This window comes from Trichogramma pretiosum, unplaced genomic scaffold (assembly GCF_000599845.2).
Source record: "Trichogramma pretiosum strain Unisexual culture from Peru unplaced genomic scaffold, Tpre_2.0 scaffold108, whole genome shotgun sequence".
Classification (NCBI taxonomy): Eukaryota; Metazoa; Arthropoda; class Insecta; order Hymenoptera; family Trichogrammatidae; genus Trichogramma; species Trichogramma pretiosum.
In genome coordinates, this window is record NW_019641704.1 from 190266 (window position 1) to 210833 (window position 20568).

The window sequence follows — 20568 nt, forward strand, 5'->3', positions numbered from 1 at the left end:
GGGAAAAGCTCCTCCACATCGCGTTAGAAAATTGCTTTATTTGGCCCAATTCGAGATTAGCTTCGAGTATAAGCCAGGAAAGCTCAACGACGTCCCCGACGCTTGGTCGCGGGTGGAAATTGAGGAGTCTCAGCTTTCGCAAGATCGGTTCGAGAGCGAGTTTTTTCATTTGGATAGCATTAATATTCCTTCTCATATTAATCTGCAAAAATTACACGCCAAGCAAAATTATGACACGGAACTTAAGAGCATCCTCGATGACCCTGATCATGTCTTGAAGTTGCGTAAATTGCCTATTGGCCCTGACAAACTGGAAATATACTGTGAGCAACACGAGAAAGGTACAAGACCTTAAGTGCCGGTCGAGCTCAGAGATGAAGTTTTTGAGACTTTGCATTAAATTTCTCATGACAGCGCAAGAGCAATAAAAGGTCGCATCAAAGCACGTTACGTGTGGCCGAATATGGATAGGTTCATAGCTTCCGGTTGCAAGTCGTGCATTGGCTGTCAAATAGGCAAAGTCGGATGCCACACTAAACCTGTGCCGTTGCATTTTGATAATCCTGACACTCGCTTCGATCATGTACACATCGGCATTGTCCGTCCTTTGCCGAGTCGCGGTGGCTTTCGATTTTTGCTTACTATGATGGACAGATATATGAGATGGCCTGAGGCCGTGCTATTAAGGGGAGGGGGGTATGGTGCTGATTTATCGATTTTTTCAATTTTTCCCATTTATTTTTACTAGTAAAAAAAAATTTATTTCTACAATGTACATGTGAAAGTACATGACTTCGAGAGTATTTTGTGAAAATTTTATAAAAAAAATTGTCATTTTAGGACCTTTGAGAGCAAATCTACGAAAAAGTCGTGAAAATTCTGGTGAGACACGTAAATTTTCACAGAATCATCTGAAACGAACAATGCAAAATTACCCTATTAGTTTATCAGTTTTATCAGGTACTGACGCAGAGTTTTTTTCATTTATAGTGATTTTTCGAATTTTGACTTAATTTTGAAGTTCAAAAAAACGTTAAAATTGCGTCCAGACATGAAAAATCAACCTTTTTTCGGAAAATTTGTTATAAACAAAAAAAATGTTCGGAAAAATCGAAATATCTCGCCATCAGTACCTGCGCAAAGGGCTTATAAAGAACTGTGAAATTTTCGAAAGGATCAGTCGAATACTTTTTGAGTGACGTTTCTCACCGACTTGAAAAATGTTATTTCGAGGAATCACAGTTCAAAGATACAACATTATATGTCAAGATTTTTCAAATCGGTGAGAAACATAACTAGAAAAAGTATTCAACCTATCCTTTTGAAAATTTGCATAGTTCTTTAGAAAACCATTGAGCATGTACTGACATAGAGATATTTCGATTTTTCCGAAAATTTTTTTATTTATAAAGAATTTTATGACAAAAATTGTTGAATAATACACCTTTGATAGAGTAGATTAATTATTTATTTATTTCAAAGTATGAATTAACACAATTCTGAAAAACAATTATTATGCGAGAGAGGAGCAGTGTTGTTCGCTCAGCATATCGCTTAAGTCTAAAAAAAGGGGGAAAAGGTGAAAGGCACATACAGTGCGCGGCGCCCTCACACCAATACGTCGATAATTCCATTGTGGATTTCTTTTATATCAACAAAAATGAATTGACGTTAAATGCCACAGATGGCAAGTCTCAAAATAAAATTTAATACTAACACAGAATTATCAATACCAGGCCCATATAATAATTGAGAGCTTTCATGGTAGATGTCAAGAGCCTTTTTTTGCTGTTGTCTTCTTTAGACACGGCATGCTTAACGCTCGTATTTAGTTTTTCTTTCGGATTTTTCCATTCGTAATTTATCGGAATCACGCGTTCATTCACGTGAATTTGACCCCGTACTTATTCCCATATCTTGAAGCATTGCCAGGAGAGTAAAATTACCCTCTTTAAAAGTACATGCAGCTACATGAGCAGCAATTTCAACAATAATTAAAGTACCACTCAAGATTTTGGGCGTGATTTTCTAAATCAATTGATTCAGATTCTCATTGTTGTTTTGGGCCAAACCTCCGATGCATCTTTTTAAAAGTTCATCTTTACTTAGGTCTTCGTAAATAGGTTTTATAGCTTCTAAAACATCTCTAGGCAATGGTTCGTAAGAGTGTAGTTTTGGTTCTTTTGTAACGGCTTCTCTTTGCCATTTACACCAAGAATCTTCGCCAATGGGACATTTATCGTGCATTGGATTTACATCTATTGAGCTATAGTGATAGTAAATTGCCCGTATAGCATTTCTCATTGCTTGAACTGAATTTTTATTCCAGCGAATCGCAAGACCGTAATAAATTGTTAGTTTGTCAATCATTTTGCCAGTAAGCCTATTTTTTCCCCTAAAAATTTTTTTTTTTTTAATTGTTTTTCTATTTTCAAATATCACTTCTTTCACCGTATTTTTCACAAGATTGCGTAATCTCTTGCCCATTCTTTTCTGAATGTGTCCTACACATTCTTTTTTGTTTATTACGAAATTCTTGCCGTATGGTTTCGATGCTACTACTCCAGAATAGGTTTTCGAATCGCCCTCCCCAATATAATTTTTGTATTTGACTTGATGATCTAGTGACCGTTGAAACATTTCTTTTATGGCAGAGACTTCCATATTACTTGATGGTTCAACGTGATTAGCTTTGCAGAGACCGTTATTGACATGATTCTCCTTCCATTCTTCAAACTCCGCGCTGTCGAGTTTGTATTGCCAAAACTTACATTGTTGATAGTAGCCACTTTTAACACAAACCTCTAGAGTTTTTCCTGTATAGTATCCGATTACAGAAGCCACACCAAATAAAGAGGAAAATCCGCGTTTTTTCCACGTTCCGTCACCTGACACTGTCAATTCAGACGTATTTTCTACTTTATTTGCTATTGCTGTCGCTTTTTTTTTCTTCTACCATAGCAGAGGCAAGAAAATTATTCGCAACATTTTTAATATTTGCATTAATATTCTTAATATAATTATTGTATACCCCTCTGGTTACAAATGACTTTTTTATGTTCATAAGACTGCAAAACTTATCACAACCAGATAATCCAATTCCTAATATTCTTATTATAAAAGAGAATCGATAATTAATTACATAAGAACCACATTGAATTTTTTTGCTACAATGAATGTAGCGTGACTTGCAATTGGAGCAGCAAACTTTTATTTTAAATCCAAGACCTCCTTCTTCATGTATAAAAAAAGCTGATTTTACCACCGCAATCCACAAATTTAACAAAAGTTGAAAGACTATTAAATACTAATAAAAAGTTTATAATTTTATAAGACGTGTCTTCAACATCAGGCAAATTCAGAAAACTACTCAATTTTATTTTTTTCTATGATGCGCTCATCGATTCACTGTTCGAACGTTTTTTCGGAGGTTCTTTTCTTTTGGTCTGGACAATTGACAACCAGTAATTTCTCGTGCTTTCTTGTAATTTTTCTTGGCATTTTTATAAAATGCTAATAACTTTCAAGTTAAACAAGTAATAATATCGTTAAGTGTGTGTACAACTAACAAGGAGAGCTCTCCAAGTCCGGGTCACCGAATGCCCTGAAAAATTTTTTGTGATCTCCTAGTACATGATGATGATCCCCCATATAGTTAGTTTGATCCAATGGGCCCTATAACAATACTTTTACGCATGGTCAAGATTTGAATATTATTTAACGATAATAAATACCATATAATAGCCTATCATGGTATCAGGCTTAAAACAGTCAATTCCAACTGACTGAACAGCATTGTTACTTTGTGTTTTTCAAGTTTTTAAACACTTATCCAAAAAATAAACACTGTAGCTCAATTCTTATAGTATGCAAGTCTCAAAGAGCGGACCAATTTGAGCTAAAATTAAAGTACTTTACTATAAGTATTGATGCAAAAGAAACTTTTATATTATTAAACTCACTGTTCCTTCTTTTTCATCCATTTTTGACACTTTATTGATTATATTTTAAGTGCCAGATTACCTCATCAATGATGCTTGAAGTCACCAATGATAAAGATAAATAAATGATGTGATTTGGCGATGATACAATCAGTAATACTTCTTTTTCTTTTCCTCAATAACTTAAAATATAATCAATGAAGTGTCGAAAATGGATGAAAAAGAAGGAACAGTGAGTTTAATAATATAAAAGTTTTATTTTAATCTTTTGCATCAATACTTATAGTAAAGTACTTTAATTTTAGCTCAAATTGGTTCGCTCTTTGAGACTTGCATGGTTTACCAATTGAGCTACAATGTTTATTTTTTGGATAAGTGTTTAAAAACTTGAAAAACACAAAGTAACAATGCTATTCAGTCAGTTGGAATTGACTGTTGTAAGGAAGTAGACAGCCAGTACAGAGTCCGGCGGTACTCCTTCCTTTTAACCTTATCCTAGACCCGTGTCAAGAGAGAGAGATCCGAGTATCGCGAGCCCGATATGAGACTTGGATCGGCGCCGTTTACAAGAGCGCCGAATCCGTGGCGAGAGACGCGACCCGTGTGTAAGATCTGCGCGCCTGCTGAGGAAAGCAGACAAAAAGCTGTCACAGAAGGGAGGCCTGATTGACTGACGGGCCAACGATTGAGAGACTGTGCGAGCACTCTGTGCTGGTCCGCGCTCAGCGACGCTACTACTGTGGTTCTGCGTCGAGTTCGGTTGTGTGTGTGCGTACGAGCTACCTGTTGCGAATCCATCGTCGCCTGGCTTTCCTCTTGTCTGCCCTCGCTTCTTCTGCAATCAATTTGGCCTGCATCATCTGCCCGATAATCAGCGTCAGCAAATGTAAGTCGCCTACAACTCTCTCGCGTGCATGCGCCATATATCCTATTATTGTGTAAGCTCGATTTCTCTCGATGTCGTCATCGCTTAGCCTAAACTCACGACCGCCGTATCTGCCGTGTCTAGCCGTGGTGGCCTAATCTCGTGTGCGTATTGTATCGAAAAGATATTCTATGTCAAACGCGTGTTCGAAACCCTTACTTGTAATTCGTCGAATCATTTAATGTACAATATATTCAGGCGTCACATTCGTGACTGGCGCCCTTTCCTACAATAAATGCAGCCTCATTATTATTGTTACTTTTATACATGATCGAGTGGATTCTTTCGACACCCAGACTTTCCTCCTTCTTTTACAGCACATGATGATCTCGCCGAACCATTTTCTCGCTTCCCGAGGGTGAACGGTTACACTGTTTTAAGCCTGATACCATGATAGGCTATTATATGGTATCTATTATCGTTAAATAATATTCAAATCTTGACCATGCGTAAAAGTATTGTTATAGGGCCCATTGGATCAAACTAACTATATGGGGGATCATCATCATGTACTAGGAGATCACAAAAAATTTTTCAGGGCAATCGGTGACCCGGACTTTAAGAGCTCTCCTTGTTAGTTCGATACTACGGGGAGCAGTCTGCACCGGTGGTGAACAACACGCGGAAACAAGTAAATAGCTAATTTTGTGCATTTTCAGCAATATTCAAACGGCCCTACAGCAGTCAATTTGAAAGCAATCAAAACTTAAAAATATGCAAATTAAAGGTATTTTACAGACCTTTAATTTGCCTAGTTCAGAGTTTTGATTGCTTCCAAATTGACCCTTGTAGAGTCGTTTGAAACATCATGTTCAACATATTTTTCGACGAGAAAAATAATGGTAATCTTAAATTTGACCTTGATCATAACCTGTAAGCTACAGCGAACCAAAATTGATGTTTTGTACGGTAACCCCTATCTTTTATTGTAGATTTGAAAAGAACGGAAAATTTTATGTTCGAACACACTTTCAGTTTTTTTTTCAAGGTCATTTTATGCCATTCCTTATATGAGCATTATATTAGGTCATATAAAGGTCTTCTTGTGTTCATCACCCTTGAATAGCCATGAACATTTTGTTAATTTTGTTAATATCCCCCTACAACTTTTACAACATTTTTACTCAAATTGACCATAATTGCACCGTCTTTATCGCCGTTTCATTCGTATCGACATTGACCATAATGGTCAATTTTCCCTATTAGAGTCACCTACCCAGTGAATAAAAGCACTTTCTTAAATAAAAATTATTAATTGATTACGACATTATTCATGAACGACGAATTTTTATGCTATTCTTGGGTATTATTGCTAACGATTCGAATAGTTATCAGGTCCAGAATCAATATAGTTTAACGATAGAAATTAATTTACAAACGCATCGTTCGCTGAGCCGTAAAATACGGTCATTTTGTACATGATCGCTGAAGATCATTAAAATTTGGAAGATCCACTGTAAAAGAATGACAGCTCAAAACCTTTTATAATGGACTAGTTACCTTTAAAACTGTCATTTATATGTTAAACAATTGCAATTGCATTTCCAGTGAAAAATTAAGTTTTAACTAGAAAATTTCACACTTTTTCAACTTTTATTTACTGGTGGGGCGAATACTTCGCACTTGCCCAGTAAATGAAAGTACAAACATAAGAATATTTTGATTGGAGTTTTGAACCAATCCTCATCTATAAGGTCTTAAGATGTTTGTAAAATGGTTCTTCTCTACTCAAATGAAACAGATTTTTAAAAAAGATCCCTAAAAAATCTTTAAAACTTGTCCTACAAAATGAAAAATCATAACATGACCTTGAAATATTTTAATTATGTCATTTAACACAGGTGCCCTTATTTTAATCATGGCAATATGTCAATAAAGAGGGTGGTTTGGATGATAAATTTACGTTTTAGTTTCTTATTCAATAAAAAAGGTGATATATTACAGTCTATATTGATTATCAAATCAACGTATGCTTATATTTGTACATTCATTTACTGGTTTCGCGGCTTTCATTCACTGGATCGAATGTTTCATTCACTGGTAAGGCACGTTTTTTTTCATTTTCATGAACTTTTATAAATGAAAAACTCAATGGAAAATTCTGTAAAAATTCTTATAGGTAGAGGAAGGTATGAACTTTGACAAACTATTGGTTCGATTACCTAAAAGTGACTAAAAATATGCATCCAAGCTGCCTGAAAGCAGAATTTATCTAAACCTTTCAATCACTGGTCAAGTACTCTATATTTACATACTGGGACATTAGAAAATTTTCAATATTTTCCTAATCTTATATAACATAAGGAATCTAACAATTTTTCATTAAGGTGATGCCGAAGCCCCGATTTTGACCAACCAGCATTAAAAATGTAAATTTAAATAATTTAAATAACTCCACAGAGCCGTTTTTCGAAAATCGGTCTAATAAAAAAGTTATTTAAATATACATTTTCTGTGCTCGGACGGTTGAAATTGGGGCTTCGGCATCATTTTAATTCAGCTTCTCCTACATTTTTGACTGATTTTAATTTTCACATAAATGTTGAAAATTTTGTTTTCATAAATTTCCTAAGCTCATACGTAAGGCATTTAAAAAATTTTCAAAAACTTTTTTTCAATAAATAAAAATTTGAAATTTGAAACATATTTGAAAAAAAGAGGAATTAATATTGTATTTGAAAATAACAATAAATTTTCTTATGTTTATTTCCGACTGCTATAAATTCATAACAACAAACTTTTGATTTCTGTTTACAAAGTCTTTGTCAATTTGTCTTAAAATATGTATGGAACAGTGGAACCTATAATTTTTGTTAAAAATTTCTGCAGTTTCGAAAATCGTGGCAAAATTTCTGTTCCTATGTTTTAAAAATCTTTCATGGTATTGGCCATAATGACGAATTTCTCCGGTCATATTTATTGAGCGCAAGATGAGATAAAATTTTCAAAAAACTTATCATCCTTGTTTTTGCATTAAGAGTCAAAAACATAAAACTCTATGTTTAAATAATTATAAATCTGCTTGTGAAGTGGGTGGGAATCGGCAAATAAAAAAAAAAACAGTATATTTAAATACATATAATTCTATTTATTTTTAACATGCTTACAATTATACAATGATCGTATTAACGAAGAATAATAAGTGAATAAACAAAATGATTACAAAAAAAACCTTTAATGTCACAACAATTTCAATTAAAGTGAGCAGAAAACTATTTGAGCTATAAATTATTCGTTCGGCATCTGCCGTTGCTGAGAAGCTGTCTTGAGCTTGCAACTCTCAAGCTCTCGTTCGATATAACAGCCTGTGCGCTGCTCCTGCTCGACGAGTTGTAGTAACGGCGATAGAAGGCCAGGCCTTCCAACCATTCAACTCAAGGAGATGACTCGGCGTGCCGAAAACTCAACTGAGTTCTCCGGCCAAGCCAACTCCGAGTTGCGCGGCGACTCGAAGTGTAAACACTTCGCTACCACGACTCACTCGTCAAACAGAACAACTCGCAAGCAAGTTATCCCGTTCGATCAGTTGATCAAATCGTACACTGTCGGCGATGCATAAGTCGCCGATATTTAAGCGAGCCGTATGTGCGGGTATGTGAGGGGGCAGCAGTGGATGAGGCAACCACGCGAGGCAATTCGCACGAGTCTCTCTCCCTCTTCCATGCGTGTACATGCAAGCGAGCCTCACTCGTGAGTGACCCTTGCTGATGTACACTAAACCTACTTTAATTCCGTCCGGTCCGCAGAGTAGTGGAACGTGTATAAGCATAGGAATTCCGGCGTTCCAGCGGACAGAATTAACATAGGTCTAGTGTACAGAGCTCGACAAGAGATTCACTATTTGTCTCATTAAAAAGTTCTTTATTTTTCTATTAATTCTTCTTTTTCTCTTTTATTGAGTTCGGACATTTTGTCCTTTAGTTTGTTTTTGTTCTGTGTGTGAAGAGGTGCAGTGTGCACAGTGTGTTATAATAAAGTTTTGCCACAGGTCAAAGTGAACTTTAAGTGTATTCATTTAATCATCCCTGTCCTTATAACGCCAAATCAACGACCAATTCCAACATACACCGCGAGAGCAGGCTGGCTTATAAGCTCGCGGCCTTACTCGCTCGCATGCGGGTACTACGGTGGGTCATAGACGCCACCTAGCGACAGATATCTAATCAATCCCTGAATACTGAAAAATTTTCAAACCAATTTTTAAAAAATAAAAATTTAGTATTTACAATTCCCATATGTGGAATTTAAAAATTAAAAAAAAATTAATAATCAAACAGTGAATCGATGGTTTGTTTAAATAAATTTTCATATCGCATGTTATGTATGTAACAATTTTTCAATAACTTTCACTACTCCGATGATTTTTTATTTGAATTCTTTATTCATCTAGATAAGATGCTAGATGCTTCTAGTTAAAATAATAGTTTTTGTTAACATCACAAAAATTATTGATATTTCTTTTCTCAATAACTATTAAGTTTAAAAAAAAAGTTTATAAAAAAAAGTCTTAGAATGTGATCCAGGAACATTCTCAAATTTTTCAAAATTTTTGGGAGTAATTTTAGGAACCTTTACCCGTATTTTCCGGGAATCGGAATATCGTCTCAGAAAAATCAGAAAAATTTGAGGTTGTTTCTTGAATAATTCTAAGACTTTTTTGTTTCATAAACTTTATCTCTATAGTCAATAGATTTATGATATAAAAAAGAATGAAATTTGTAAATCAATTTTTTTTATTCAAGTGCTCATTTTGTTAAGAAATAGTTATTTATGTAACAAGTGCTCAAAAGGCGTTTTTAGGCACGAGTGTGCGGAAAAAGACACGAGTGCCGGCTATGCCGGCACCAGTGGGTGTTTTTTCCGCACACTGTGCGCAAAAAGCTGGGCACGTGTTGCATACAAAATTTTATGCAATAATAGGCGAAAAATACGTTCATTTAAATGAGGCGTTTTACTACACACCAGTGTCCAGAATGGGACATTTTACCGCACACAAGTGTCCAAAAATGCTTTTTGCGCACTAAAAAATGTGCGAAAAAAGACATTTTTCGTCACACTATTGCATAAAAAATGTTATTTGACAAAACTAATAATGGTTTCTCAAAGTAGAGACTGCAAGAACATGTATTACATATATTTTACCCTCATTTAACAATGATAAGTGGTTTAAAAATTGAAATTAAAAAAATGTGACCTCAAAAAACACGTTTTTTTTTTGTATAAATTTTGTCTTCCCCAAAGAGAGAAAATGTTTACGTGGAAAGGAGCGGGGATTTGGTGAAATGGGTTGTAGAGAGAAAGGTCTCGGTATTGAGTTGATTAGTTTTGTGGTTATATGCGTAAATGAACGATAAAGTGTAGATGGACGAGCAGATGGATAGTCAAGTCGTGGAGGGAGGAGGCTTTACGAGCCTCTTCCAGGCTCTCAAGAAGTATGAAACACTTTGCAAGGCATAATGGAGTGTTTGAAGCGACAATTTTTCTTGCCTGGAGGACTATTTGTTGATCACACCTACGCCTAACAGATAGCTAACTCAGAGCCAAGCGGTAAGAAGTTACAAGCGCTGCTTTTGGGATGCCCTGCTGACAAATATCACAAGATAAATCACATGAAAAATCACAAGGAAAATGGCGTGATTGATCATGCCAAAAAAATCACGTGATATTTCCGAAAGTGACGCTTCTAAAAATGATTCATCGACCCGTATTCACGAAAAATCCCACAGAAAACCCCACAGAAATTCCCGCAGATAATCCTGCAGGGAATCTGACAAAATCCTGCATTATTTTCTGCGGGAATTCCTTAGGGTAAATTCGTGCCGCAAAATCCCGCAGAAACTCCCACAAAAAAATGAAAGGAGCAAAGAATTGAAATTGCCTGTAAAAATTTCAATGATTTCGGAAGATGAAAAGGTCAAGATATTCAGGTGATTTTTTTTTTGATTTTTAAAAAAAAATAAACATCGTCAATTATTTTCGCATTTATGTATTCAATTATATACCCCGACGGAAAAAAATTCGTTGAAGAAAAAGTAAAAGTAGTAATCAAAACCATCATATTGAATTGTAAAATGTAATAAAATGTAAAAAAATTTAAAATTACTAGCGATTTCGGACAGCCAATGCATTAAAAAAGGCAGCATAAAATCACATTTGTTTACACTTTTTTACACTTTTTTACATTTTCTTCAATATGCTATGCACGTGTGATCGCATCGACCGCAGTAGGTGATTTTCGTGAAAAAAAATGTATTAATTCCCTTATAAAAATTTCCAATAGGATCCCGCGAAATTCCTATTGGAATCCTATAGGACTCCTGTAGGAATTTCGCGAGATCCTATAGGAAATTTTTATAAGGGTTTTTATGAATAAATTAAGACAAATTATGATGGATATGTATATAAACCGAATTCAGTCATCTCAGTGCTCCCCAGTACATCTATGATGATTTTATAATGCTTTCTGCTGCATTAGAGCGGGTTGACTTTATTTCACGAAAATCACTCGCTGTGGTCAATGCGATTACGTGCGAGCTTGACCGTGATCTCAAATTCATAAGTAAAAATTGTAAGATTCAAAGTTATTATTACCGAATTTTATGTTTTTTTACATTTTTTTACTTTTTCCATGTAACTTTAACGAGCTTGAATTCATAGGGTTTTAATCTCTCTAATTATAGGTAAACAAATGTAATAAACTGTAATAAAAAGTAAAAAAGTGTAGAAAAACGTATCACATGTCCGAAATCGTGAGTAATCTTATATTTTTTTACACTTTTTTACTTTTTATTACAGTTTACAATATTATTATGCACTTTATTTAAAAAAACATTTCCGCTGGGGTAGAATATATTTAATTGTAAGCTTTAGAGAAGTGAAAAAGTTTCCCGAGACCCGGGCTTGAACCGGGGATCAGTATAGTATAATATATTATTATAATAATATAGTATTACACTAATTGATGAATGTCTCAAGTAGTAGGGAGCTGGACTTGTAACCGACTGATCACTGGTTCAAGCCCAGGTCTCGGAAAACTTATTCACTTTTCTCAAGTTTACAATTAAAAATATATTCTATATCATTAAGTACGTAAATGCAAAAATAATTGACAATGTTTAATTTTTTTTAAAAATCAAAAAAAAAATCACCTGCAGGATTTTTCCACGCATATTACGTGAATACGGGTCGATGAATCATTTTTAGAAGCGTCACTTTCGGAAATATCACGTGATTTTCCATGTGATTTTCCATGTGATTTTCCATGTGATTTTCCATGTGATTTATCATGTGGTTTTTGTCAACAGGGTGTTATCGTAGATACAACGAATACAGGCATTTTCCAGATACTGCAGTCTCAGTTCCTACTTTGTGACTTATAAGATTTGTAAGCACAGCCGCCACGAATTCAAGGTACGGTATCATCTGCGCTTGGACGAGTCACTGGCGCAGATGACGGGACGAGAAGTTGCGGTGGTAGCGCAGCGAGTATAGTGTTTAATGAATTTGAGATGAAATGTGAGAGTCCCAATTCAACGTTAAGTTTAGTAATATATATTATTAATGAAAGATGCAATGAATCTTTATTAAATGAAATTACCTGAGAGTGAAAGACTTCTTTTTCCAAGTGTATTCTGCAAAGTTGCTCTTCCCAAAGTGCATTGAAAATACTTCGTAATCTTTCTAATTCAATTTGTTGATTATCTAACTGTTGATCTAATGTTTGACAATCACGTAGAATAGCATCATAATGTTTTTCTAAAATTGAAATATTTAATTGATATTTCACAGCTATATCTCGGTTCAATTCACAAACACGCTCTTTGATTAGTCTAAGTAGTTCATTGACTTTTTGAAGTTGAATATCAAAATTTTTACAATGATTATTAAATCTTCCTGGTTCTGGAACAACCTTAGATGTCGGATGAGCATCACATTCCATCTTTAAAATGAAATAATGAATTTTAAACAATGAATTTGATAATTGTTGAAAATAAATTATAAAAAAAATATCAAAAAAGTGTGTAAATAGTCATTTCTGAAATATCAAAAAAGTTGATAAAAAGTAATTAATAATCAAAGAACAAAAAATATAAATTTTATAGAAAAAATTTTGTTTTGAGCCAAATTTTTATATCTATACTTTATAATCGTAAGAATCTCCATATCCTATTTTCACATTTATTGAAGGGGAGATTCCCGTCGCAAATAATGAAAAAAATTATTTCCTAATTTTTTTTTTTTTTTTAATACTATAAATTTCATTCATTGCAGACCTTTTGAGTATTATTTCTTACATATGATACAACAAAAAAATTTTAAGACCTATTTTATTAGCTGTAGACGAAATTTGCAGAAATCCGGGTTGTTGGTGTTTTAAATTTTTCGCCAGGGTGTGCGACTGGTCTACAGTGATCTTTTTGATATAGCTCGACGCATGCAATTTTGCTTGTCGCGGCTAAAAAAGCCCTTTTACACGGCTGTACCGCAAATTTTATTATATTTGACATCGGTTTGACTAACGTCTGTAAACGACGTAAATATTTACATTTACGTATCGGCAGTTGAGCTTGTTTACACGCTCTTTGCTCGCAGATATGTCATTAAAGGTAAAGCGTACCAAACTCAGCACAGCACCGCCGACAAAGCGCTCTAAAACTGACGCAAGCTATGAAGATCTTATTGACGAACTGGAAGATGTCGCCCGTTTTACACCTCATACTACGATGAGCCTGACCAGCGAAGATCTAAAAAAGTTCTCGCAGTCCTTTTTGAAGAGCCACGCAACACTCTTGAACATGATTGCATCTGAACGAGTCACGGAAAAGAACAAGAAGATGCAAGTGGCTGTAAATTCGAGGTGTGAGGGTTTCTTCGCGGTTGTATGCGCTTATACTGCCAAGCTCACTTACCTGGATCTTGTAAACGATTGCAAGGAGGCTCTCGCGGCTACGTGCAATAACACCAACCAGGCAACGGCGGCGTTGCAGACTGAAGCAGTGAGGACTCAGTTGGCGAAGCCTAATGTGGAGTCTGCGTGTTGTCGTTTGTCGCAGCGGTCATATGCGCGAGCGACTTCTGACGAGGCCCCGAAGCGGGACATCTTGAATGCGGTGTCAGTGACCCGTGGCCGACCCATTGCCATCAAAAAGAGCAGCAGGATCACCGTTGGATCGAGGGAGTGCGAAGAAGCGAATTGACGCGACGCCCCTGCTGTCAAGGCAGCACTCGTGAGATCCGTCAATCCAGCGACACTTGGTGGTCGTGTGGAGCGAGTGCGCTACGGCCGTGGTGCGACGATTGTAATTGAGGGTGATGGACTGTGCGCGGATACCTTTAGTGCTTGCCCGGAGCTTGCAGCTGCAGGCCTGGAGGTCAGGTCGAGCTCGCTGCTGAACCCTCGTCTCATTGTGCACGGCGTGCCTGTTGAGCTTATTGGTAACGAGATCAGCGAGTGCATCGAGCGGGATATGCCTGGCACGTCGCCTATCAAGCTGGTTTTTTTATATCCAGCTGGTAATAAAAAGCAGCGAACATGCGTGATTGAGGTCTCAGCTGATACCAGGAGGTTGCTGTTGTCTCGTGGAAGAGTCAATCTACGTTGGCACTTCTGTCGCGTCGAGGATCACCTCTTCATCATGCAGTGTTTCAAGTGCTCAAGCTTCTCGCACATAGCTGCAAGGTGCGACAAGGAGCCTTGTTGCGCATACTGTGCAGGCGAGCATCTCTCTGAAGTGTGTAACTCGAAGAGTCAGCTCAAATGTGTCAACTGCGTCAGTGCTGGGCTCAGCGACTACTCGCACTCGGCCAAGGATAAGGACAGATGTGTCCTGCTGCGCCAGAGGATTGAGCAGAAGACCAATACTATCAATTATGGATAGTGCGACCCACACGCTCTTCAAGATCGGACACGTGAACGCTCAGTCGCTGAGCGAGCCTTGTCACTTTCGTGAGGTGAGGAGCATCATGGAGCAGCATGAGCCGCATATCATGGCGGTCAGCGAGTCTTGGCTCAAGACTCATATATCATCATGTGACTTGGACGTGCCTGGCTGCGTGCTTCTCGGTCATGATCGCATCAGTCGTGGCTGCGGGGGTGTCGCGCTGTACGTGCGCAGTGATTTGCGGTGTCGATGTGTGGCTTCGTCCGAGAGACCTAGGGCGTATCTCCTTGTTATGTTTTAGGTTCGAGTAAATAAATAAGTCCAGGTTTATTAATTAATAATAGTAGTTTATTTAAATGGAATGTGGTGTATTGCCGAGGCAAGCTCCAGTGAGCGACTGACTGTACAGAGCACACAGTCGTACAGTGCAGATAACATCGTGCGGAGCTCATGTCCCCTATTGTCGCTATGCGGCACTTATATAATCGCTGCGCGATACATTACACTCCTGAGGCCGGAGTTTCTCTTCATGCTTCTGGACGTGGGCTCAGTGGCGATACTGCTCGGCGTGGTTTACAGCTCGCCTAAGGCCGGTTTTTGGAGTGATGTCGAGGAGGCTTTGCTCGACGTTAACGTGCACTACGACCGCATAATTATTGCTGGTGATTTTAACATCAACTGGACGGAGCAGTCGTCGCCTCGGACCACGCTCAGCGACTTTTTCGACGCTTTCAACATCACGCCGGTTCACTTCGACCCCACTCATCATGTTGGTACGCCACACTCGACCATAGACTACATTTATTCTAGCGGACTGCCTTGTGTGAGCTCCTTTCAGATATACCAGTCTATCATCTCCAAGAATGACGTTTTGTTGCCGACGTTTGAGCTGAAAGTACAGAATTACGTTAAGACTGCTGTTGCGCGCCGTGACTTCAGGCAGCTCAACCCTCTGCGCTTCAACGCTGATTTGGGCTCGATTGACTGGGAGCACATTGCTCGTTTGCCTGACGTGGACGATACGGTCGAGACTCTCACCGTTCGTCTCAATGGACTGTTTGACGCGCACGCTCCTCTTCGGACGATCGTGCAAAAGAAGTGCAGTAAGCCTTGGTTCGGCGCTGGTCTTAAGGCCATCATCAGAGAGCGTAACCGGGCCTGGCGGCGCTATCGGCGTCTCGGCCGTCCTGACGACTTGGTGAGGTGAAAGAGATTGCGAAATCATCTGCACGATGCTGCTTGGAACGCGAAGACGGCCTACTATCGCGCAAGACTCACCGGATGCGCCCCTGCACTGGCCTGGAGGATTCTCCGCAGTCTCAGCGTGAGTTCTCGCACTCAGGACTCTTTTATGCTGCCGGTGGACGTGGACACGCTGAACGAGGGCTTTGTGCGTGCTGGTGGTCATGTTGCCGCGTCTGTGCTTCGTCCGAAAGTCAGGGTGGCACCGGAGGAGCGCCTGTATCTCACGGACGTCGACGCCTGCGAGGTTGTCGCCGCATTCAAGCATGCACGCTCTAATGCCAGAGGTGTGGATGGTCTTGGTCTGGACCAGCTGTGGCTCTGTCTCCCGCAGATGCTGCCCGCACTGTGTCAGATATTTAGCGCTTCGTTTCGTGCTGGTGTCTTCCCGAGACTTTGGAAGGAGGCATTGGTGCGCCCGCTGCCCAAGCGCTACCCGCCACGCGATGCGAGCCATTTGCGTCCAATAAGCATACTCTGATCTCTCTCGAAGATCTTCGAGTGTGTGGCCCTCAACCGGATGAGCGACTTCCTGGAGGAGCGGGACTTCCTCGACGCTTTCCAGTCCGGATTCCGGAGATGCCATAGCACGCAGACTGCGCTCATGCGCATCGTCGACTGCTTGCGTGAATCGGTGGAGCGAGGAGAGGTCACCCTCATGGTGTCCATAGACTTCTCTCGGGCGTTTGACATGGTTGACGGCGACTTGCTGCTCTAGAAGCTGTGCGCGCTGGACTTCTCGGACGCTGCCTGCGCCTGGCTGCTCTCGTACTTATCTGGACGACCTCAATGCGTGGTAGGACCTCGGGGCGAGCGATCCCGGCCCCTGTTCAGGACAAGGGGGGTCCCGCAGGGTAGTCTGGGTGGCCCTTTCCTATTTTCGCTCTTCATCAATGATCTACCCTCAGCCTGCCGACACAGCAAATACCATCTTTGTGCCGACGACTTCACTATCTGCTCGAGCGGCTCGGCTTCGGAGGCTGAGGCAATCATCTCGAGAGTCAACGAGAACCTTGCGCGCATATCGACCTGGGCAGTGGATAACGGCTTATCAATCAACGTGAAGAAGACCCACGCTGCTTGGATTGGTAGCCGTGGATACATTGCGCGCATGCGTTCAGTACCGACCTCGCCACTGATTCTTGATGGAGAGCCGATCAATCTGCGGGACAACATTAAATTGCGCAGGTCACCGCTACGGCAAACAGGTGTTTCGCCGCACTCGCTCGTCTGCGTCGCCACCGTGACTGTCTGCCGTGGGAGACTAGACTAATGCTGGTGAAGTCGCTGGTTTTTCCGCACTTGGATTATGGTGCCGGACTCTTGGCCGATTTATCTAAGGAGCTTACTACTAGGATGGAGAGATGCATGAATACGGCGCTGCGTTTCGTCACCGGAGTGTCTAGATTCAACCACATCACGCCGTCTTATGTCGCGTGCGGGCTCCTCAAGTATAGGAGACGCCGCGACTACCTCGCTTTGTGCTTACTGGCGTCAACACTAAGGCGGGGAGGTCCTGCCTACCTGGCCAGTCGTTTGAGCTTCGTCCATCGTGATGCCCCTGGAACACTTCGTCGGTCTCAGCTAGAGCTGAAAATCCCTTGGGCTCCCACCAGCTGCCTGCAGAACGCGTTCTTCGTACACACCTCCAAGTTGTGGAATGATCTGCCTCGGGACTTGCAAGCTCGGTACCGCGGCGAGACCTTCAGGACGTACCTTTTCGCCCACATGCTCGGATGACTTGTATTGACTACCATTGTGAAATTCTCTTTTTTTTGTCTTCCTTTCTTCTATGTTTTATTTTGCTTTCTTGACAAGAGTTCACTGTACACACGTATTTTGTTTTTTCGTTGTTGTGCTTTGTATATGTATATGCCTGTTGGTGTAATTTTTTGAGCCAGGCTACAGAGGGCCAGTCTGAGCCCTTAGCCGAATAAATACTCTACTCTATTCTACTCTCTCTCTGCGAATTCGGCGCTTATCAAAACCCGGCCTCGATCCGCATTACCATCAGGCTCGCTTATCTTAAATCTCTCTCGCGCGGAAGGAAATTAAGGATATTATATAAGGAAGGAGTACCGCCGGACCCCGTCTTGGACTACTTCCTTATAAACTATAAATCTAATCGTTACATCTTTCTTTAGAGCATAAACCTCTAAAAAGTTGATATACTTAATTTTTACGATTTTAGCATCAGTTCTGAAAATTGTGAAAAATACTGTTTCCAGGGTGAATTCTCCCTCATAACAAAATTAGGGAACATTTTTTTAACTTTTCAAAAGTTTATGTTCTAGAGAAAGTTATAACGATTAAAAAGAGATATGAAATATAAGGATCTGATTTGTAATGTTTTTTCAATCGTTGGCAAGATCTGAAAAAGTGATTTCGAAAAAAATGCGTTTAAAGTTTTTTTGATAAATTAACTTTTAATAGTACAATTTCGGTATCGATTTTATATCTTAAAAAGTCTTAGATAAAGTTTCTTGAGAATCCATACCTAGGGGTTTTGAACACTTTAACAATTCACAACCATCACTATTGTTTATTTTGCAAATAAAAAAAACGTGGTTTTTCGACTTGAAATGGTTTCCAAAGTCTATTTTTCACTTTTCTATGCCTTCGGATCATTAATATTGTGCGTTAGAGGGTTCATGTAATTTCATCGAGTACAGGGATTTCATTTGTATTATAACTCTATTCAGCAATTCCTGGGCCACATTGCAGACCTTCTGTCTCTGTTAAAAATTGTATACGATTTGATAATACTTGTTTATTTTATTCGACCTTCTTTAGACTCCAAACTACAACGTCTATTTGCTTGATCGATTCAGCTCATATCAATATTTTTAGGCTATGTAATTGCCTTTCCTCCGAACTTCATTCCCATGAGGTTCATAATCTTTACTTGAAAATTTTGTTCTTGGAGTAAATTGCCAAATTAAATTATCATAACTTTCATTGGCATTTTGTGTGTTGTTACCGAGACATTTCTTTAATAGATCGTCTGGTAAAATATAAAATTGTATACTTGAATCTAGTAGTGGTTTATGAGTATAAGGCTTATTTTTATTTTTATTTTTTAATTAATTACACAAATCTTCATTGCAGTACTTGTGTTGAGGAACCTCATATGTATATATTCTACGTTAATAACCAGCGAGAATCATTTTTTTTTTCAGATTTTCTACTGAATTCGGATATCTTTGAATGTCTAGGTTATAGAAAAAAGACATTTTTCGAATAAATTTTAAAGTTAATTTAGTTAATTTGGGAGTTTTTGGTAATAAAGATTTATCATTTTTAATCTCGGACGTTGTTCATCTAACCCTTTTCTTTGGCACTGTCTTTTCAGTATATTGATATTATCTGCATCTGCCACGGTTTACTTTGTGTTTTCTTTTTCAAAAATTTCAAATTTTTCTTTATTTCTACCAATCTTTGGTACATACGCTTGCCTACGTGAGGAGTACATTCTAATTTATTTATTATAAATTCATCACCGTAAGAGTGCGCATCGACTATATTCGTATACGTTTTACTGTCTCTATCTCTGATACAATTAATATAAAAAACATTATAGACATGTAATTCTTTTGATATTAGAAAAATTTTATGAGTCACATTCCACTTAACATGAAGATCCTGTGTAATTAGCCGAACACTCTTCTTTGTGTTCGTCATACCACATTGTAAAATCAACTTCATTGAGTTTCGTTTTATGTTGACTACAAGCTCAACAGAACCATAATTTAATATTCAAGTCTCACACTTTTCCAGAATATTTAACAACTATGGTAAATATACCAATTAATGATGTGGATCCTCTTTTCATCCACGTTTCATTTCCTGACACTGAGAGATTAGTAGGTGTACCTATTTAATTAGTAGGTATATTAGTACATCTTTATAATATAGTATAATATTAGTAGGTATATATAAGGGTCAGATTCAGAATTTTTCAAATAAGCCTGCTGGCGAGGTTCACGGATTTTCTTTAAATTTTGGTATGTTATAGTACATGATAAAAAAGTGCCAAAACTAAAATTCTGGACCCCCTCCCCCCTCCTATCCCCCTCCTCCCCTATAAACGTCAATATTCTATCAATATTTTTTCTGAAGGCCTGAAGCTATTAAGAAATCTGAAAAAATTCATGAAGGTATTTTTCAACAATTCGAACAATCTTGAATTTTTTCAGATTTTCCCAGAGCTTCCAGCCTTCAGAAAAAATCATTGAAAATTTAAATTATTGTATTTTCGGTGAAATGGTTCGATGTACCAGGCCGGAGTATTTTTTCCTTAATTCTGACATCAAAAAACGATTCCTTGAATTTTTTCAGAATTTTTCATTCATGCCGATGAAGCCTAGAGCTGAAAACCCGCTTTTTTCACGAAAATAATTTTTTTTGGTCGGTATGGAGCCTCAAAAAATCTGAATAAATTTTTTTTATTTTTTCCTTCATCAAAGTACATAATCTCTAATTTTTTCAGATTTTTTAATTTAAGGCGATAGCGTCTGGAGCCGAAAAACGTTATTTTTAACAAAAAAAGGTTCCTGGAACCCAATGTTTCAGGTAAAAA

The 20568-nt window shown here is 38.3% G+C and overlaps 1 protein-coding gene across 1 annotated transcript in view; it reads right to left on the minus strand.

Annotated features, from left to right (window-relative positions):
- Positions 1-20568, minus strand: part of LOC106656582 (RING finger protein 207-like) — a 92452-nt gene that overhangs the window by 15718 nt on the left and 56166 nt on the right. The window contains exon 6 of the mRNA XM_023462918.1: positions 12464-12805. Coding sequence (XP_023318686.1) covers positions 12464-12805 — 342 coding nt within the window. The remainder of the gene's footprint in view (positions 1-12463; positions 12806-20568) is intronic.